Here is a 23854-nt window from a genome sequence, read left to right as displayed (position 1 = left end):
ATCCGCGCCCGGAAGATTAATGAAAACATCAACGAGCCGTATGGAATGAGGTGACGCTGCTAATTAACTTATGAACTAATTCCGGTGCCTTCAATAAATATTTGCCGTGATCGATTCCTAATTGGACTTGTCGTGACCACGACTGAAGGATTGCTTTGTAATTTCATGGTGGGGATAATGTGATTATGTCAAAGCAAGGGTTCTCGTTGTTCAAAGTTACGTAATATGATTGAAAATAGGTACTTTAGCGGTTTAATCTCGAGTTTATTATGTTCATTTTATTATTTCAGAGGTTGCAAATACATACTTTATACATAGTTTTCGTGATCACTCACGGACGACTAAAACTGTAATTCGTCAACTATTATACTAAGTAATTGCCGTCGAACTTTCTATAAAAAAATATATTTCTTTAAGAAACTCGTTATTGGAAGCATAACAGCCACCAGCCCTCTGCCAAGAGTGTAGCGACGAAGAATAAAATATAGAAAATGATCACAGAAATACCTAATAGGACCACAAAAGTGGAAAAGATAAGTAAGTGACTTTGTCACACTAGTAACGCCACAGGAGAACACTTTTATTTTTGCCGGTTTAGCTTCAATGCGAGGTGATTCTAGTTCCAGTAGACCAGTTCTAACTTCTTTCGCTCCATGCCATTTTTTATAAAATTAAATTTAATAACTGAAGAACTTATAGATTCGACACTGGCAACATTGGCATTACAAGAATCTAATTGCCATAATATAAAATAATTATGAACCAATGCAGTTTTCCAAATCATTGATGTTAAACAGATTCCAAATGAATGCCGCTATGTGAATAAGGGCTTATGAATAAGGGCTTGTGAATAAGGGCTTATCGTGTCCATACGTGCCTGGAATATAATAAACAGGCTTCAGTACCTTATTAAAAAGAAAAGAATCTTCATCGATTTATTACCAAATCACCATGTTAATAATATATTATGAATAAAAAGGTATCAAAAGAAACAATCCAAATACATCTAGTTTTTTTTATTACGATAAAATACATTTAAAAGACATTATAAAATTTAAATTGGCGAAATTATTCGGATCTTTACAACCGCTTAGCTTTTGACAAATTCAGTTTTAATTCGAATATAACTTTTTTTTTTAAATCAGACTTACAGAAAATGTAAACTTTTATAAAAGCGACATCTGTTGATCGACACTTGTACTATTTACACAAGTGCTTTTAAAAATGTTTACATAGAATTCGCAAACAAAGCAAATGGTGGGTTTTATTAATTCTAATTAAAATTAAATGATAATCACTGAATCGTGTATTTAATATTATTTTTTATTTAATCGAAATGGAATAATAATTTATTTTTAGTACGACATTATTCAAATTTGTGATTTTAAGCTAAAGTTTAATTTCTTATTATAGGTGTGTACTTAAAATGAAGTTGTAAATGCGAATAAAACTATTACTAAACTTTTGTTAATACAAAGTAAATAACTTCAAAATCGTCAATCAAATCAAATCATGTTATGAATTTCTTCATGTTTTTTGGCGTAATCATAAGACCAAGAGGAAATCGTTTTTCTATATAATTCACCAAACATTACTATGAATATTTTTATCAAACATTTCTTAAAATAAGATGCATAAGGTCGATTAATGAAATCGCATTTTCAAATTGTGATTGTTTCATAGAAATTCTTATTATAAATATTATATAACTAGACAATAAATTCAGCATAAAAATTTAAACAGAAGCTAAGTAAAAGTATGCTGAAAAGTAGTCCGACCACCAGCGTAAAAGTAAAAAAATATATACGAACTCGTATGAAAGCGATATTTGCTTGAATTAGGTCGAACCTCCCCTCTAGAAATACCTTAAGGCAATACAAATATTTAGGCACTTATAACTAAAATAGATTCATGGACATAGTTGGGGCATCATTCCTTATATAATTCAAAAATATATAGATCATTTCAGGCACAATTAAATTTATAGCAAGGCACCATATTCATTTTGACATTACAAAAGTGTATATTATATAAAAAAAAAACAATATGGGTGCTAGTCAATGTTTTTACAATGAGATTTAATTATCAGCAGATCATAACTTTTTTTATGAACAAACATTTTAAATCAAAATATATTATTATATATGCATCGAAAATATAATAGGTTTTTTTCTTACTAGAAAAATATTAAAATAAAGGAGCGGGTTAAATCAAATAGTCTCTTGTGACACTCGCGTTGTTCTAATAATTCGGTAAACGTAAATTTCTTGATAGATAGGTTATTATTACTTAGAAAATGCCTGTATTTAATGGCATACTCATATAAAGGTAATTAATAATTCCTTTTTTCATTCAGTGCTTTTTGAAATCATCATATTCAATCATAATAGAAAGCGGAATTGTCGTAACTTGAAAATCCCAATTTTGTACTAGAGCCATATGTGTAATACAATAAGATACAAAGTCGTTTAGCCCAAAATGCAAGTTACGACATTTCCGCTTTCTCCCGCCGTTTATATTTTGACGGTGAAGTGGGATTAAGATCAATCAATTCGGGAGTCGTTTTGAGCACATTAAATAGGCCAATTCTGTAATACTATTGTATAGTTGTTGCAAAGTATGAGCGCGCGTGGCCTTTATTTGTAGTTGTAATCGTAAATACAAATTTTCGTTAGTGTGTGTACCCGACTAAGCTGTCAGTGGACAGCTTTAGCTACATATATGTAGCCCACATTGACACGTATACAGATTGGTCACTCACACAAATAAGGGCGGCGCGCAGTATTTTGCAACAACTATAAACAAATTTTAGATTATTATAAATCAATCGATCTTCTTAACTCTTATCGACTTCAAAGCATTTTTCTTGTTGTACAGATCAATGTTACACTACAAAAAGTGAGCTCAACATGTATGAGCTTCTGTATGTGGCATACGATCGAGATTCGTTGTACAGTTACAGATATATTTTATATTTTGAGCTGTTACAACAGTTTTATTGAAGAAAATCACAAAATTACAAAAAATCAGATCTAAATAAGATCATAAACGATTTAATCGTTTTAAAATATTAATTTATAATTGCATTTAGTTTTTAGCACAGAATATTACGCGTTTTAATATAGGGTTATAAATTAAAAATTTGTTTTGTGATGAAGCATTTACATTCAATATGCACCCAGAAGACCTAACAGGCATTTCTTGTAGTGACCGGAGCAGTCTCCCTGAAATTTAAAGACAATTAGGTTAAAAATATTCAAAGTATATCGACGCTTGAAAACCAAACGTGACTAAGCGACAATAACTGCTTTGTGCATAAATGATAGGCAATAACCATATTCGATGCACAAAAAGAATATATTTCTAGGTCTATTAAAATCATTTCAATCCTACAGCTAGATTCGTTAAAATAGAATTTTTTTCAGGTATTACAACTTTAAATTAGTCTACTGTAAAGTTCACGCATTGTCGCTTAGTCACGTTTGCCTTTCAAGCGTCGATATGTATCTTTTTTTTAAATTGTTTTTTGAATGTAAATTGTGTTTTGGTGTGCAATAAAGTGTATTCTCTCTATCTCTCTCTCCTATCTATCTCTGGTAACAACAGGCCGCTAGCTCGTTCTATTAACAATCGAGTTATAAAGATACGCCCGCCTACCTCGATCCAGCTCTGCAATGTTTCACCGTATTTCGTCTGGAAGGCTTCGACGATGTCGCCCAGGTCGACCTCGCAGCGGGTCACCATTATGCGAATGAGCTGTTTGTCGTTCGTTCCGAGGCCCTTCATCGATTTGTGGAGACGCTCCGCGAAGTACAGCGGCTTGTTGCGGACCACTTTCACTGTAAAACAGATAATTGAGAATGATTAATTGAGTACTGGTGATCGCGGAACTGTAGGAAGCGGCTTGGCTCTGCCCCTGGCATTGCTGAAGTCCATGGGCGACGGTAACCACTCACCATTAGGTGGGCCGTATGCTCGCATGCCTACAAGGGCAACAAACACACACACACGCACACACGCACGCACGCACGCACACACACACACACTATTATTACTTCGCTAGCGCTATGACCCCGAGATGGGTCTTGGCAATAATACAATAAACGCCGCCATTTATTCCAGCGCTGCGCAACATCTTGCCAGTTCGGCACTCGGAACTCACTTTTTTTTACCTAAGCTGATGGTCTAAGCTCTAGAGAGACCATATCAGCGTAACCTTAACTAGTAGGTGAGGTCACGGAGCGCAAACCTAACGATGTTGCTAACACGAACCCTAGGAAGAGCCGTGCTTCGCAGAATCTACCACCGGATCGGAAACGCGACCCATTGAGAAACTCAGTGTTGGAGCTTACGTAAATCCCCTTCCATAGCGGTACTTAGGCCTCCCCATGGAGCGCGGGGGTTCTGATAGTTCGGGCGACTTTTTGGCGGGAACGCGATTAGTGAAGTTGTGTGATTTGTTTTATTTTGTCTATTTAGTGTTTCTTCAGGTTGAAATGTGTAATAACGGTGGTTTAATAACTGTTTAGTGTATGTGAAAGTGCAAAAATGTCGGAAAAATAAACAAAGCCGCTGAACGTAACTTCTCGGGAGCATCCAAAAAATAGCACTGAAAATGTCTCAATAAATGACCAGCATTTTACTCAGATTATATTTCATGCCATATCATCTCATCTCATTCATTCATTTTTTATATAAAATAGTTTTCATTATAATTAAAATAAGACTTGACTTAAAGGTCTTAGTTACCAGGTCAAAAAACCTTTAAAAAAATAGCTCGGGCATGTAGTGTAGATGGAGCAAGATCGGGTTGTGAAACGGATGTGCGCGGATACAAACACGCACACACACAGTGAGCCCATTGTGAGCTCATAGGGGTTGCTACGATAATTCCGTCTATTTCTGCACCAACGACTCAGTACCAGTACTCAATATAAGAATAATAAAAATAATAACTAATCGGAGACGAGTTACACACCGTCATCTAGTTCCAAACTATTGAACACCAAACTGTGGGAACCACGTACTGATTTATGTTTGCCCGATATGGGAATAGAACCCAGCAATCAGGGGCATTAATGCGCCACCGAGTCACTCTGAGAATAGTCATATATCATTAAAATTACCTTATGTAAATTATCTCACCGATAGTCAAGAGGGCCTTCTCGATGTCCCCCGAGAACTCAGACTTGATGGCGTGCTCGATCTCGTGTCCGGTCAAGTATTCGTACTCCTGGAAGATGGCCGCCAGCTGAGGGTACGAGCGAGAGCACAGGATCATGTTGAACGTCGATTCATCGGTGCCCATCCGAAGTTCACCTGACGATTTAATAATATATATAAGTACACGTGCTAACTTAAGGCTTCGTCAAACAGAAAGCGTACTTAACGTCGCGCTCTTTTCATGTCACACAAATTGACTAGATGAGTCTAACGCTCCTTGACGCAACGCATTCGCTAAATCATCGTGCCCCCGATAGCAGTGTGAAAATTTAAAAGTATTAAGAAATCGAGTGATTCAGATGTGGCATCGTATAAGCATGGGTATCTACTAACTATTTATATCATTTTTTCGGGCATTATCTAGTATTTTAATACACATTCACTCGGACGCTCAAATAAAATTTGTAAAAAATTACAACGCCTGACGTCAAAGCGTCCTAACGCCGCGACAGAGCGCTACGTACTTATAGCGCTGGGGCTCTGTTTGACGGTATGTTACCATAGTAGTACAACACATCTCGGCGTCATAGCGCGGCGTCAGCTTAGCGCTCTGACGCGCGCTCTGTTTGACGAAGGCTTTAAACTCAGAGAGGACGCTAACAATGCGACGAAGGATACGACTGGCAATTTATATTACGTGCAATTTATAGACATAACAGAACCCATTGTTCTGTTCGGTGGGTCGATCCGATAGTAGATTCAGATAAACACTGCTCCTGCTCGGGGCAGATGTTAGCTGTCTCATGGGACTGAGCCCCGTGAGGTCGCTGGCATACCCGCTGAAGCCAAATAGCTCTTCGATGACACTGGTAGTACATAGGCAAAAATAAAGTCGCTAACTAGAGGATAATTCGTAGAGATAGAAAAACTAATTAGCTGACTATTAATATCCGTATTTATTTTTTGTTTATTTATATACTTTTGGTTATAATATTATAACTACAATGGTATTTAATATATTTTGATTTATTTGGCAACAGGTATAGGTCCAAACGCGAACCATGGACATAAGAAGTCATAAGAAGAAGAAATAATATGAAAATTCAGGGTAGATTTGTAGAGAAGTTATAGAAGACTTTGTAGGAATATTTGAGGAGCTGAAATAGTGATAAAAACAGTTTATTTTACTCTAGAAGTGCAGACGGTTAATCTTCTGTAAATTCCTTTGCCAAATCATAAAAATATTACAAAATTGTAAATGTCGCTATCAATATTGGGACCGATCAAAAGCAATTCAACACATTTTTAGATTGACGTCTCGACTGTGTGTGTAGTTTAGTTAAAATGAAAGTGAAAGTAAGCAAGAACGTTCGTTTCTAAGAATATTTTAACTTCCGACTGTACAAGTTTACCTAAATTTATTGAAACGGCAATCTAATGAGAAGTAGTCACACGAGAACGTTGACCCCGTGCGTTATATGATTGAGTTTAGTGGGTTTTTTTTTTCTAATAGCAATCTACCGTATTTATCTCTTCATGAGTTCTGTCTCATGGGACGTGGGTTGTTGAGCGACAGGAGGTTTTAGTCGGTCGACTCCGACATGCCCCGCCCGCCATCCCCAGTGGAGGGTGGGAGTCCGGCGATTTCCTCCTGACGAAAAAAAAAACCGTATCTATCGGTCTTCGTTTTCGATTGCCTCATAACCGGACTTCATAATTAATAGTATCGTCCGTCCTAGCCTCAAAAATGCAGTGTACGATACGACAATACTATATATTCTTAAGCGTTTTCTGTTTTCATATTTCTTTTTATTTCTCGTTTTTCAATCTACACACAATCTATACAATATGAGCAAATAAGCCGATACAAAAGACAGGCGTTCAGAAACACATTCAAATTCTCTACAAATAAAGATCAATATTGAATCAAAATGACAAAATCTTTAATGCAGTCCAAGTGTTGCTTGCCGCTTGTGGTTTTGTTTGTGTCAACGTTTGTTTCCTAATGTATGCGTAACGAATATTACAAAATAGACTAAGATCGGATATGCGACCCCTTCTAGAATTGGATATCTTTCAAATAATTAATCTTAAAATTATAATTCTGGAAGCAGAGTCCTAAAAAAAATCAATCGAACATAAAAAGAAGAAATAAAAAAACGACTTATGCAAAATCTATACTAATATATAAATCTACAGTGGTTTTTACGGATGTTCCGTTATAACTACTGAACCATGCATCGGATTGACTTGAAACTTGGTACCCATGTAAAAAATACATGTACTTAATGGATAGGCTAATATTTATACGAGTGTTGGACTCCCTAATAATAATGACAATAAATAATGATGCTAATTTTAAATGGGCAGCGAAGCGGGCGAGTACAGTTAGTCTCAGCTATTTCTCATTTTACGATCTTAACCACGTAAACTACATAGTGATCATTTTGTATACCGGGAAAGTTTATAAACGACCACGACAAGCGTGAACTTCAGAAGCGTAAGACTTCATCAAGTCTCACGGCCGTAATGAGTAAACAAAAACAAGAGATGACTGTACTAAACGACCTCGTGAATCAGAGAGCGTCAGACCGGAGCAGTGACGTATGAAAATAATCACTTACAAAGTGACTCACATCACGCGTTACATACATCAGTATACGTCACTAGATTTCCTAAATATTGATGATGTCATTGTTTTAATGTAAAAGTCCAAAGTTTTAGAAGTCGTCGTGGCTTAGAGCGGCTATTCCCAACCTGCAATACGCGCACCACTGGAGGTACGTGAAAATTATATTGGTAATGGCGGAAGTGGTAAAAAGTTAAAACAGTTAACTTAAATAAATTAGACATTAGATTCTAATTTATTGAAGTTAACTAAACTAAACTAAACAGTTAACTTAAATTAATTAGACATTAGATTCTAATTTATTGAAGTTAACTGTTTTATGTATTATGTCTACAATAAGTGGTTTAAAATGAGCCTTATTACCAATAATTAAAGTAAGGGAAAAAACCTTAAAATTTCTTTGTATATCCGCCTACCTAAGTTTGAGTCTGTTAAGAGAAATAAGACGCATTTTTAGGAATAAGTATGGAATTATCGAGAGAGGGGTACTCCATAAATGAAAGTTTTAGGAATACGGAAACGAAAAAGTTTGGGAAGCACTGGTATACGAAGCCCGGTGTATTCGGTAACTTTTTGTATGTGAAAAAGTATATACGGTGTGACTGGATAATTTTGGAGAATTGTAGTGTGGGATACCCTTAATAAATTAAGCTTGTATTAAACAGCGCGTCATATCAAGTTATTAGATTTGATTAACACTATTTAGGGGGGTACTTAAATAAATAAACCCAAACTTACCAGCTTGAAGTAGTTTTCTGGCGTCGTCACGTGCCCTATTTTGATCGACCGTGAAATCTTCAGATCGATTTCCCTGTGAATTAACAAAATCATTTATTACTAATAATTGTAAAGAAAAATGTTAACCATAATATTTGCTTTACATAATAAAATATTTACCACGCAAAGGGATGTCATCAGACGATTGAAATTTCCCGATGTGTCACCGCGTATATCGTCTTCAAGGATCTTACCATAAACTGAAAACATATTGAGAATTATAATGTGCTGGTTTTCTGTAAATGTCTAACCTCCAGTCTGTAGGTTCGCTGTAAAGCAACAACCTCAGATTTAATGCTGAGTATTGAATCAAAATACTATTTCACTGACTAACAAACATTCAACCCTAGATTCGATTATGAGTATAGCCTTACTGTACTACCTCATTGACCAACAAGCATTCGCTTATAAAAAAATCCCAGATTTAATTTTGAGCAATCACCTGCAGTCGTTGCAGACTTGATATTGTTAATGTTAAATTCACTAAAATTATTTTATTTGCAATTATTAATTAAATAAATATACAAAAAGATAGTGAATAATAAATAAATGAAATAAAAAAATTGGTATATTAATTATAAACTAATTAAATTGATTAATTAGATATTAGAAAATACATGTTCGTTATTAATCAATGGCACACCTATCTCCCATAGCTCGTTTGTGGTTACATTAACAAAATTTACTTTCAAGCGAAGGTCAAAGTTAATTAAATGACCATTGATCCGACGGTAATACCAGACGATATAAACAAATAATATATTCAGCCATCTCTGTCTCGAGAAATGGATCATAAATTTTTTGGAATAGTGTGACGTAGTTATTCGTATGTATATTTTTTTAAACGATTACATATTTATTATTTATTATTTTAGAATTGAGAAATTTAAATGAATTTGGTGAAATTTATAGATTTACATATTTTTGTTAAAATGTAATCTATAACGGAACCGAGCCATTACTACAATCGTCTTCATGTTATTTTAAACTTTTAAATCATATTATGTTACCCAGTATAAAAATTTAAGGAATCTTATGCAAAAAAAATTTTTTCATTGATGGATGAATGAACTCACAGCTGACGTTTTGCTGGCGGAACTCATCGAAACCAAATATGGATGTCGCCGCCCACCTTGAGACACATGAGGTCGAATTCGCAATTGTATTGAGTGTGGGCTGTCCCACCCTTTAAAACGAAAAGCACGCCTGCTTCGGGGCAGTAATATTACGGTATACGTAGTGAAGAGGGTGGTACGGCTTATCAGAAAATACCGGTTGGTGATCGAATTATACTGATATAATACTCGGAGAACGCTACTGCCTTTTTTCCTACCTAAGCTGATAACCTTGAGAGGCTATTTCAGCGTACCCTTAATTAGTAGGTGAGCTCCCGGGGCTCAAGCCTGACGACGTTGCTAACACGAACCCTAGCAAGAGCCGTGCTTCGCAGAATCTACCACTGGATCGGAAACGCGACCCACTGAGAAGATCCGGCGAGAAACTCAGTGGGCCATTATCGGGTGAATCCCAGAGTGGCCCTTTACGACTGCCACGCGAATAAATGAGGTGGCGTTAATTTAGGCCACCACGCAACAGTTTATCATGATAAATAAATAATATATAATAACATATACATTATAATGTGAAAACAATTCTGAAAATATTGAACTGAACGTACTCGTGGTTCTAATCTCGATGTGTAAGTTACAATATTTACATCAAATTATTATTCTAATTCAATTACTCATTCCGCGATATCAGCGGTTCCGCACTTAGCAACGTCGGTGGCGGTGATAAGTTCCGATAAGGCAGTTTACCGCGAGTCTGGAAATGACGGATCTTTTCCGGCCATTAGTAAAACTATATTTAATATTATACTATATTTAATATTAAAATTGTCCTTAAATTAATGGCATGCTAGTAAGAATTATAATACGAAAAAAAACTTATAGGATATTAAGGATCTTCTCTACGTCATCCACGTAGAGAAGATTCTTCCAATGAGAAGGCGATATTGTCCTGCTGTTTTTACTAGAAAATACGTATTACTGGTTCACCGAAGACTTTTACAGCTTGACTAGGATGGGTTAGCAAGCTCAGACAGGTCTTGCCAGAAACTGCCGAATAACTCCGTAGCAAGCTTAAGAGTCCAGGAGCAGCTGTATCGCCAGTACATCTTCTAACGGATCGGAATTTCGACACGTTGAGACATTATGACAAGAAACTCAGCGGGTTTAACTAAATATATATTGATGTTCAGACGATGTGCAAGCTTAATATGAAAACGACGTTAGCGGTAATCCGTGTAGCTATTTGATTTTTTATGAATCTACGTGATTATTAACATATTACTTGGTAACAGTGACAACACAATGCAGATGATGTCCCGTTTCGCTTCTCAGTTGCACACAAAAAAAAGGGAAAGAAACACACTCTCTTTCCCTTTTTATACAATATCGGTGTGTATCAATGTTCCACTATTACTCAAATGACAAAATAAACATTCGACTTAATTTAAATCAATAGCTAGTCGTGAAAACCAGCCCACTGAGTTTCTCGCCGGATCTTCTCAGTGGGTCGCGTTTCCGATCCGATGGTAGATTATGTGAAGCACTGCTCTTGCTAGGGCTAGTGTTAGCAACCTCCCCAGGTTAGAGCCTCGAGAGCTCACCTACCCGCTCGATGATGCTGGCATAGCCTTTCAAGGCTACCAGCTTAGGTAGAAAAAAAGTGAAAGCGTATACTCTAAATATACATTTTAGGACTTTTTTTATTTGAGTCTTTCTTCTGTTTAGAACTATGTAAGCGCGAACCTTGAAAACCAAATTTTTCACAATAATGTCTTCGGTTCGTCAATTCCTTAAAAGACGAAGCGACCAGAGCACGCACACACGCAGCTTCGGAAGTAATTCATTAATCCGCTACTTGATCACATGTCGAGGCCGTTTTGTCAATAGCGTACATTGTGGATTCTTAAGGACGGACGATAATACTTTTAGGTTCTTACCAAGATATTAAATGTTGACGAATTCTCTATATCTAATTCATAGCGAGATAGTTCAAAGAAATTCGTAAATTTTCAATGACAAGAATCTGATCCTTTACGGCAAAAAACTAGAAACTGTATATACTTGTTAATTAAAAAAAATCTAGTGCATACAAATATTCTGGATAGCCTTTAGACATAACTTAAAAAATATAGCAATTTAAAGGTTTCTTAGTAATACAATAACACATGTCCAGTTTCCAAATATCGCCTCTCGCAAGAGACATAATATTACTTAAGCGATCTCCATGGTTAAGAGCTTTGTGCCTGCCGGTCGTGATTACAGGAGCACGTAAACTATACCACCTCGAGGCGTAAGGTCGAGTTTTCAATAACATTTGAATAACGCAATACCCTTCACACACATATTCAGTCGCTTAGGTAATAAATACGATGTAAAGAAAATCTCATTAGTTTTCGACAATAAATAGATTAGTTCTTGAAAGAATTTTGTCACACGTATGTGTGATGCCACCATAAATAGCTAATATAGAGTAGTGCATAACTAACTATTTATGGAAGTATCACACATATCTGACAAATTCTTTAGAAGATATTAACCTTTTTTAGTCTCTGTTGACAACTAAATAAGACGTCTTGCATGGTACCTACTGTTAACTTAGCGTTAATTTACCACCCAAAAATTAACAAAACTGCGGCTATCGTCTGTTATAGACACTGAATAACTTAAAAATAAATTCTAGAAAAGTAATAGAAAATAAATCTTTTTTTTTATTGCTTAGATGGGTGGACGAGCTCACAGCCCGCCTGGTGTTAAGTGGTTACTGGAGCCCACAGACATCTACAACGTAAATGCGCCACCCACCTTGAGTTATAAGTTCTAAGTATACTTACAACGGCTGCCCCACCCTTCAAACCTAAACGCATTACTGCTTCACGGCAGAAATAGGCAGTGTCGTTGTTTCTACCCGAGCGGACTCACAAGGGGTCCTACCACCGGTAATTACGCAAATTATAATTTTGCGGGTTTCATTTTTATTACACGACGTTATTCCTTCACCATGGAACACTTACCGTTAGAAACACAAACAGAGAAATGCGTTTAATATTATATTAAAGTAATCTTACTTGCTGTGTATGCTTGTTCGATGCTGTGGATCTCATAGTTGGACATAGTGCACATTACTTCGATGAGGACGCCTTCGTCGGTACCGATCCCGACCATGGCCTCGTGAAGTTCTTTAGCGTAGAACTTCGGCAGTGGAGTGAGCAACGCAATTAAAAGGTCTTCAAATTTTCCACTCGTTTCGCTCTTAATATCCGATATCAAATCCTAGTAAAAAAAAATTGATTGCAATAAATGTACGATTGTTTAGGTCTTTGTTCTACTGGTCCATACAAGAAATATATTTTTTTCCTACCTATGCTGATAACTTTGAGAGGCTATTTCAGCTTCTGCTTGACGTGTAGGTGAGCTCACAGGGCTCAAACCGGGAGTGTTGCTAACACTGGCCCTAGCAAGAGCAGTGCTTCGCATAATTTACCACCGAATCGGAAACGCGACCCACTGAGAAGATCCGGCGAGAAACTCAGTGGGCTAGGAGAAACAATAAATGTGTCGACTCATTATAATGCATAACAACTACTAGATATTGGAGAATATTGAATTCGTCACGTATCATTTCTCCATGCACTCTTCTATTAATCAAATAACGGTATCAATATTTGAGTAAGCAGCCCAAGCTTATTTAACTATTGTCGAAATACGCACACAGACCTGAATTTCTATTACTTATAGACCGAAAAACGACACGATTTTGGAAGTAGCCCTGCCATTTCAACGTTGTTTAAAAAAATTTACAATAATCTGTTAAGCCGAGTAAACACTGTACTTATCTGACCGTCGTAAATCTCGTAGTGGTCGATATTCATCGCTTGTTTTACTCAATGTTTATTGTTTATGGGAAATTTCATTTTTAAGGCGGTTCCAATATAGGATATTATACTTTTTTTTTCTTTTTTTATTGCCTAGATATGTGGACGAGCTCACAGCCCACCTGATGTTAAGTGGTTACTGAAACCCATAGACATCTACAACGTAAATGCGCCACACACCTTATATACAGAGAAACGGAGACCGTGATCCTAAACGTGCATACTATTCAAGCTAGTAAACCTTATGTGTATTATCTATGATAAACACTATAATGCGATCAAATCAAATGAAAAAAAAAAATATTCGACATAAATGAAAGTACATACTTGTTGAACGTCAAAAGAACTACCGCCTCTACTCTCCGATACTCTTTATAACGGGATTCCCCATATAAAGCGGGGATTTCCTGCATATTTATTTTTAATTAAAAATGTTCTGTTCAATTTTAATAAAACGCACATTAGTATTTCGTTTAAAACATTTTTTTTTCTTTTAAACTTTAAACGTGAATTATTTGTGCATAACGCGTTATATGGGGTCACGTGGACGCGTTATAGGACAATAATGCAACAATGCGAAACCAATTCATCGTGTTATAGAGTGGATTACACTGATTACAGTCTATTAAATTGAAAAATGTGTCACTAAAAATCATAAAGGAAATTTGTTTTCCATTATAAAATGTCTGGACCCTTTAAAAGTTAGACCATAGATAGTGTGTTTCGTTTTTATTAAGGCAATTTACTAAGAGCCGTGCCCATAATTACGCATAGTTCCCCCTTTATCAGTCTTTACCTACTTTTGCCTCTATTTACATATATTTTCATTTCATTTTATTATTCGTATGCAACAAATACATTTGCTAATAGATTGACGAATAGGGAAAACATTTTTAGAACAACTAATTAGGGAACAACATTTTAATTTAATCACTCAATTTTATTTTTAGTTGAAACTATTATTAAACAGAATTTAATGTTGTTTGTGACTATTATTACTAATAGTGTTCCCACAATAATCTTGTTAAAACAATTTCTAAATGAAAAAAGAAGAAATATATAAGTACGTGTATCGTGTCTACTGTAGCATCATACTAGATCCTGTGGACCGAATGGTAAACAGTCGACGTCGCCCTAAACAGGTCATTACGGATCCTCCCGATCCATTAACGGTGCTTTTAGGTTCCACAAGCACCGGTCATCGTCCTCGCCGAACCCGTCGGATATTCTCAGTGGGTCGCGTTTCCGATCCGACAACAAACTCTGCGAAACACTGCTCTTGCTAGGGCCAGTGTTAGCAACGCTTCCGGTTTGGGCACCGTGAGCTCACCTATACGTCAAGGCGAAGCTGAATTAGCCTCTCAAGGCAATCAGCATAGGTAGGGTTTTTCCCTGTAGTATCTTTAAATGCTATACACGTTCGAATAAGTCTAAAAGATTCATTTTGAATGCACGAATGTATCACAGAGTTATCCTGTCAAACTTACCTTTCCATACAACGTCTTGAACTCTAAAGCGATGCGTAGACGCTGCTCATTCGAACGCTTCGTCAGTACTTGGATAATAGACTTCTCATCGGTTCCAAAACCTTTCATGGCCTTGCGAAGGACTCCAGCATCCTCGCGAGGATTGAATGGGTTTACAGGGAAGACAGTCGGTCTCGACTAAAACAAAAAGACGTGCTGACCAAAACAAGACTATGTATGAAGTCCGTGTTACAAAGAATTTTAATAAATATGCCATTTTGTTAACTTGTCATATCGGAAATAATATTATTGTATTAATCATGTCTACAGCTCTTGATAAGCCAAAAAAAAAAAACTAACTACCAAAAATTTTAAGCGAACATAACTGAATGTGAACATGAATTCGGTACGTTTCTCTAATGCGTTGGCACGGTAGTTTAATTAGAATCTTATTACCAATAATAAGCAAGTTAGAAACACAAAGGAAGCATATTCGAATAAGCGTTAGTTTACATAAGATAAATACCACGAAACGATACGATTTGGATCCCCGCTGTAAGACAATTGAAGTTCTATTCGCGATTCGCATACTTAAATTTGATTTAATAGAGGACATTTTCATCACTTGTGTTGATTTTGGAGACAGCACAATTTTTTTTTTTAAGAAACAAAGTCACAACACTGCACCGAACGTGTCGTATTTCGAACAATTTGCATCCATTGTGGTGGGGTCCAATGCAGAGACTGATCCTTTGGTTGAAGACGGCGACGACAGAGAGAACGTAATAACGTAATTGCAACAAATTGTTCCTTGAATAGAGCCAATGAATGTACGTAATAAAGTAATAGCGTTATATCCGTTTGTAAATGTTACGACGTTTTTTTTTTTTGTTTTTTTTTTTTTTCAATCTAACTAATCGTAGTTCGTTGAGAACACATTACTAGGTTATACTACTGGGGGTTAGTCAACATTTAAATCACCTAAATTAGGTCAACAGATTTTAATGATAATTGTTTTTTATTTACAGTTATTTTTATCGTCTATCCTCTTAATCCAATACCAAGCACCCGTAACTTGAATTACGTTAACAAATATTATTTTAATTTACAATTAACAATATATTTGAAGTCGTCGTGGTCTAAAGGTTAAGACGTCCGGTGCATTCGTGTTGAGCAATGCACCAGTGTTCGACTCTCAGGCGGGTACCAATTTTTCTAATGAAATACGTACTCAACAAATGTTTACGATTGACTTCCACGGTGAAGGAATACCATCGTGTAATAAAAATTAAACCCGCAAAATTATAATTTGCGTAATCACTGGTGGTAGGAACTCTTGTGAGTCCGCACGAGTAGGTACCACCACCCTGCCTATTTCTGCCGTGAAGCAGTAATGCGTTTCGGTTTGGAGGGTGGGGCAGCCGTTGTAACTATACTGAGACCTTAGAACTGAATCTCAAGGTGGGTGGCGCATTTACGTTGTAGGTGTCTATGGACTCCAGTAACCACTTAACACCAGGTGGGCTGTGAGCTCGTCCAACCATCAAGGAAAAAAAAAAAATTAGAATCAAAGTTTCGAAAAGGGATTTGGAGTGCTGAATGAATATTCAAAGTAGCCGTTTTCTCCCTTAGTTTAAAAAAAAGTTTCTATCTATGGCAATGGAGGCAGGCCATTGTGCCAAGTCTGCACCTGTCTACCATACGTGTACCCCTATATCATCCTTCCTATTTCTTCCGCGTAAAAGCAATGAATAAATGATTTTAATTTCATGTCTTAATAAAATAATCGCTTTTTTTTTTTTTTTTTTTTTTTCCTACCTAAGCTGATAGCCCTAGCGGCTATTTCAGCGTAGCCTTAACTTTAGTAGGTGAGCTCACGGGGCTCAAACCTGACGATGTTGCTAACACGAACCCTAGCAAGAGTCGTGCTTCGCAGAATCTACCACCGGATCGGAAACGCGACCCACTGAGAAGATCCGGCGAGAAACTCAGTGGGCTGTGTCTGAGAGTTAATTTACTCGTCGAGCCCTTCGTCGCAAGCGACGGGTTCGACGAGAACGGTGACCGGTGCTTGAAGTACCTAAAAGCACCGTTAGTGGATCGGGAGGATCCGAGATGACGTGTTTTGGGCGACGTCGACTGCTTTCCATTCTGTCCGCAGGATCGGGAATGTAGTTACCGGCGGCCACGATGAGAGGGTTCTCGTGTCGTGCCGCTTTATCGAAGTGGACTTAAAATAATCGCGATCGCGTTGTAGTGGGTCCGTAGTCGTTTGCCTCTTATATCAAATAGAGAAATTTTCTATTCGAATTCGATTTACGATCATATTTAAGGGTAGACGATGAGATGACGATCCTTTTAATAAGTGGTCTGTGAAGCCCAAAAATATCACTACTACTATCACAGCTCCACCTTAAAACAAGAGATTCATTCGATTTTAGTATAATGGGTACCCAACCCTTTGCTATGCGGCAGAAGCAGTAGCGTAGAAATAGTAGAAATAGCGGGCTCACATTACGCCCTAATTCCATATTATTATTATGATCTAAAAATAGTAATTAGTAACCAATTAGTAACAAATAGCCAACATGCATAAGCAAAATATCATATATAATACAAAACATGCATTCGATAATCGATCGTATTCTTTAATTGTTTAATGGTGAGAAACTCAAGCTTTCTTAAATGGATATCATTAGCACATTGTTACGAATTACACTATACAGTTATCTGTGCAGTATCTTTGAAATAAGTTCACGATCAAAATAGTGATTCCATAACGAAAGCGTCAGAGATGAGGAAAGGAATTTATTTCATATATCCTATCGAGAGAGATATATCCTATAGAGATCCTACAATCGCTGTTTCTTTCATTATGAGGATTAATAACAAAGATAAATAAAAAAATAGTTGCAGTTTAGTCGTGCGGACGTACCTTCGGCACAACAGGCACTGGTCTGGATTGGTTAATTCCGAATTGATTAGGTGGGTGACTCTGATTCCCATAAATCGAACCCGGATGTGATCTAAATCCATGATCAGTTTGAGGCTGAGATGATTGAGGATACGCAGATTGTGCATGTTGTGGAAAACCCTGTGTCGGATATTGAGCAGTGCTTTGTGGATAACCTTGACTCTGGTGATTAGGGTATGGAACACCCTGTGTCGGGTATTGAGCAGTACTTTGTGGATAGCCTTGACTCTGGTGAGTAGGGTATGGAACACCCTGTGTCGGGTATTGAGCAGTACTTTGTGGATAGCCTTGATTCTGCTGAATAGGATAACCAGGCTGAGGATAGGCAGATTGAGCAGGTAGTGGATAGCCCTGTCCGGGTACTTGAGGGTTTCTCATAGCTGGAGAGCCTTGCATGTTCATTGTATTGCTGAATGATTGAGGAGTTAGGTTGTTAAATCCAACGTTTGGTGGAAACTGAAATTGAAACATTATTTCAGTATTGAAAAACATTAGCTTGATTAGTTCAAATTTACTTTTGACAATTGATATGATTGTTTACTAACAGATTTGATAAACACGTTTTCAAACCATTCAGTTAATTTTTCACACACTCACCCGCATGCAACTTAAAAAGCATATCTCTACAAATCGTAAGCTTAATTAGATATTGTGCATTGACGAAAAAGTGGTGTAGGGAAGTGCATATTTTATATGTACATATCAAGGGGTGAAGGACTATTTGGTTTAAGCCACATTTATCTTTATAATTAAAGGACCGTTTTATTTGATATTACGAGTAGTATCAACAATTCGATATTTTTAATTTAACTTCAATTAAGTTTACATTCAAATAGAGGAAGTTTTTTTTAGGATAATGTTTCCAAATTTTAAACTTTACATGGCTCTCCTCTAAAGTGACAAATATGTTCCTTAAACCAGATAACGCTACACTTATTGATACATCATGTCACATATTATATCTTTGTAATATAATATTTATTTGTTATTGTTGGTTTTATTTAATCAAAATATAAGTAATAGTAATTAACACAGATTGATCTTGTACGCAGACCAGTATACGGCCCACCGGGTGGTAAATGGGTAACATCGCTTATGGATGTCAGCAGTGCCAGGGGCCCGGTCTGTCGCAGAGTACTTTCGCAAAAATTGTGACAGTAATAGTTATTTATTGTGCCTTTCATTTTTAGCTGGTAATGTGTATGAATTGTGTGCCTAATAAATTAATAAATAAATTTAAAAATTCTTGCTTCTTGTCGTGAACCGCAAGTAATAGTACCGATATAATTAGTAATGCACAAGGTATATGAGTCCTTACACACGTCCCTAGTGATAGCATGCTAGGTGTTTGTGATGAACTGACTGGAAAATTAAACTGGATTTATTCAGCCCAGCGTAAGCCTAAAAAACCCAAACATTTCCACCTAGGTATGCAAAGATCTTGAGGAGAATGAGGAACACGATGTAATACTTTTAATGCAAAAATAATTCGTGAGCATGCGTGAAAAAGACTTCACGCCGTTTAAGCATATGCAGCAATCTTTCCTCTTTAATAAAGTAGTAAACAGACCATAATATCTAATAAAAATGCCTTGGTACGACCGATCCTTAGGCGAAAAACTCGGAAAGGAATGGGGAGCGGAAAGCACTGGTTTGCGCCAAATAATACAACGCAAAATGCAGTGTACGGCCTGTGTTATCTCGGAGTCACATCTCCGCATTTACTCCAGAACCATTGAGAAAGAGCTTTGACTAATGGGATACTCGATTTTCTATTTGTAACTTGATTGTGTTAGATTTGAGAATTTACTTACAGCTTACATTGAAGTGAAAATTCATTGTTGTGCTCTTCTACAAGTTAAGGTTCTACAAATAGTCAGAATGTAGCTTGCGGGGTTAGACAACTAACGATGTCTTTAAGGGCAAAGGGTCGTTGTCACTCTCTTTTCAATCTGCTCAGAGTAATGTCTGGGGTTGTGAGACACTAGTAATAAGAATAGTCCCCCTGCCGCAAATGCAGCTACTGATGCACCATTAATAGGGCACAGTGAAAGGATACGTTCATTCATAGCCCACTCCAACATTGGGTCTACTATCCCATTGGCTGTGATATCTTTTTTAAATTTATTTATCAATCGAAAAGTTATCCATAAGCACCCAATTGATATTAACCGCAATTAATAAATAGGCTTTTTATATGGTTTCGCATTAATAAAGGAGGTACAAGTGCTTACGTATCCATCATTATGAGTAGTAAGAGTGATGAGTTGTTAAAATCATCATGCCATTAACCCTAGACGATAAAAATATTAAAAATATAAAGCAGGTGCTGATCTTTTAAAAAATCCTTTAATTTTACATTTATTAGCTGTTACTGAATTTCTCTATTTTTCCCCCTTGTGTAATGTTTACTTGACTCTCTATTTATTTTATTATATATAGCAATACGCAATTATTATTTTACATTAATTTTGAGCTCATTCTGTTACAATCATCATTTTTGTTGAACCATCACAAGCTGTTAAATTTTATAGTTTTTAAATTATAATATAATTAAATATAATATCTTCAATTCAAATTGATCTACAATTTTGTATATTTATTTACAGTGTAATTCATCAACTTGGAATTGTTAAATTTTCTGATAATCAAAACATAATTAAATTTTGTGGGATTTATATTTTTAGTATGAAGTAATTTGTTATTAAGTTGTGAACCTCAATATTCCTCTGAGGGATTTTATTTTACTATTAATTGTATACTGAAATTTATGTCAAAATCACTTTGTTTGTTTTAAATAATATGTTATTGTGAAATATTTAGTTGAATTTGAATAAGTTAATTTAAGATTGTGTTGTTTGATTATTATCTTGGCTTTTGTTTTATTTTAATAATTCAATATTTTAATTTTTGCATCATGCCATGAACTAAGAGACATACAGAATGTTAAATTTTTATCATACATTTTGAAGTCTAGTAAACACACCTAAAAGTTCATTGAGGTCATTTAAATATTTTTTTCTTTTTTATTGACCTATGTATGTAGCGAGCATATGGTTCACCTGACAGAGTAGTTACCGGAGCTCGTTGATCTCAGCAATGTCAAAGGCAGAGTCAAACTGCCGCTACTGCTACTGCTAAGTACTCTCTGCCAACGTTTAAAAAAGGTCATATCATAGCACTCAGGAAGCACCATAGAGCAGAGCTCATTCTAAGATCGAATGGTACATGTGAGAAAAGATCTCTTGAAAGGTACGGTGGAATAATGCGGTGGAATTAATAATTTTAACTAAAATGATTGTATATTTTTGATGAGCATAGAATATGGTACCATGAAACTGAGAACTGATCACAAGTGTTGCAGGCAGAACTCTTGCATGATTACTTCCTCATAAACCTGATTTTTCTTATTTCATTTATTTTAAGCAGCTATATGCAGCTATTCATACAGTTTTAGTTAATTAGATAATTTCACTTATTGTTATTTCGTCTCACTTTGGAATCTATCTGAGTGATAGATTTTTTTGTCTTTATAGTATTACTTTGAAATAAAGATATTAAATGTAATTTGATTATTGTGATTCACTACTTTTTTCTCATGAGCTTCATGCGGTTTATCATAATGTACCTTGACAAATCAACATTTTGAACCGATAGCAATTTTTAATATCATGCAAACTTAATAAAATTTATTATAATAAGTGGACTTGAGTGTAATTTGGTGAGTGTTGGTCTACCTTGCATTGATAAAATGTAGTTAATAAAATAAATAAGTGTTTAATGTATTTAAAATATTTTTAAATTCGCTAGTTACAACAAAAAATAAACTAGGATATGCCCTGGTGACTAATATCATTGTTTTAAATTAAGGTTTAGGGGTTAAGCTTCAGTTTTTGTACTTACTTGTTGATTAGGAAACATGATTTTGCCTTCGCCGATGTCCTTTGAAATAAAACAACTAATTAAAATGTTGCACAATTATTAATTTGTGGCTACTTTGAAAGTGAGTTACTCTCAAATAAATTAAGTGTATAATCTATGTGAGTTACTATGAGAATGAGTCCAATAATAATACATAATACAGATAATACTATCCAATAAATACTAGTTTATCGGAGTTAGTCTTTGCTGTAGATTAATCACAGAAAACTATACGCTGACAATTTGCAACAAATTCCTGTTTATTAATACAGAGTTAAATAAGTACCTACAGAGTTTTCCCGGCCCCGATTTTTTGTTTTTTTTTAATTATAATTTTTTTATGATGTTCTAAACGAAATTTTCAAGTCATTTATAACTAGGGCTTTAGTAAAAGTATCGATATTATATGAGCATCGATACTCTCAAAACGATACCGAGTAAAATACTTAAACGCGATGTGATATAGCTTAACCAAGATACAAGTAGGTTTAAAACTAATTTATTTTGAATCTTGTACCTATTTAAATACCCTTTGTTTGATATTTTAGTATTTTGTAGATACTATGATTGGTAAAACACTTTTAGTAGGTAATAGATAACTGATTTTATGGCGACTCTTAGGTTTTTTATTTTTATAGCTTAGGTTTGTGGGTGAGATCACGGCCTACCTGATGTTAAGTGGTCACTGGAGCCTATAGACAACTACAGCGTAAATGCCGCCACCCACCTTGAGATATGGGTTCTAAGGTCTCCGTCTTTATAATACAACGGTGGCCCCACCCTTCACACCGAAACGCATTACTGCTTTACGGCAGAATTAAGCAAGGTTTTTTATGATCTAAGGATTACTGGCGACCCAGAGGTCTTTCCCGTTTCACTAAGACAGGTGGGCGAGCAAAGGCTCAGCCAAGAGGGGTGGGATTTGCTAACAGCTGCCCGAGCGCCTCCGAATGAGACCTAACAGCTCAAGAGCAGCTGCTTCGCGAATGAATCCTACTACTGGATCGGAATCGCGACCCGCTGAGAAGATCCGGCGAAAAACTCAGCGGGCTGACGCATGGGTTAGGTTGCACGTCGAACTCTTTGTCGAGTTCTACGAGTACGATTACCGGGTTCTCTAAGCCTGCTCTTAGTGTTAGAGCTGAAGACGTCTAATGCAAAGGATCTGATGGATCCGTAAGGACGTGAATAGGCAGGGTAGTTACCTACTGGCACCTACCCGTGTGGACTCACAAGACGTCCTACCTTCTTCAATGCATGGAAATTCTTTCTTTCTACAAAATGTTGGCTATGCCTCTTGACTCGTGTCATTTTTAATTAGTCCGTATAGTGGTCTGTGTTACCCCTAAAAGACCCTATCTATTCGTTGGTAGCCTAAGAGGCTATTCCGGCTACGCCCGGACGGGTAGGTGAGCTCACGGGCTCAACCTGAGAGAGTTTACTAACACTAGCCCTAGCAAGAATCTACCATTGGATTGGAATCGCGACACACTGAGAAGATACGGCGAGAAAATCAGTGGGATGTGTGTATGAGTCAATTCGCTCGTCGAACTCTTCGTCGTGATCGACGAGTTCGGCGAGGACGGTGGCCGGTGCTTGAGGAGCCTGAATATTATTTTGTGTCACGTTTATGCGATCAATGCGATTTACATGAAAAAAAATTAACTTTCATTTAAAAAAATGTTGTTTTTTTACAAAAATATTTTATCTTTATAAAGTATTATATCTAGTATTTCAGATATCATTCCAGAAAGCTATTTGGATCTGGTATCTGAAATACTTAATTCAAAAGTATTTTGGATTTTGTATTCCAGATACTTTATATTTTAAGGTATTATATACATCTCTGATTTTCATACCTAAGTCTAAGCTTAATTAAGTTTAATCAAACTATATATATTTTAAAATTAGTAAACTCGTAAATTGCATCCAACTAGGTATCGTTTATGATATTTTATCTAGTTTTAACGAAATACTTAGCT

The 23854-nt window shown here is 36.1% G+C and overlaps 1 protein-coding gene across 1 annotated transcript; it reads right to left on the bottom strand.

Moving 5' to 3' along the window:
• Nucleotides 1–1001: 1001 nt before the first annotated feature.
• On the bottom strand, nucleotides 1002–22002 carry Anxb13 (annexin B13). Its single transcript, NM_001043416.1, is given in 9 exon segments — nucleotides 1002–3224; nucleotides 3658–3839; nucleotides 5146–5319; nucleotides 8531–8603; nucleotides 8690–8769; nucleotides 12705–12909; nucleotides 14999–15175; nucleotides 17913–18407; nucleotides 21855–22002. Coding segments are annotated over 9 exon segments (1461 nt in total). The 5' UTR covers nucleotides 21873–22002; the 3' UTR covers nucleotides 1002–3167.
• Nucleotides 22003–23854: the final 1852 nt, after the last annotated feature.

The sequence above is a fragment of the Bombyx mori genome, chromosome 10, assembly GCF_030269925.1.
Source record: "Bombyx mori chromosome 10, ASM3026992v2".
Taxonomy (NCBI): domain Eukaryota; kingdom Metazoa; phylum Arthropoda; class Insecta; order Lepidoptera; family Bombycidae; genus Bombyx; species Bombyx mori.
This window is presented reverse-complemented; position numbering and strand designations above follow the sequence as displayed.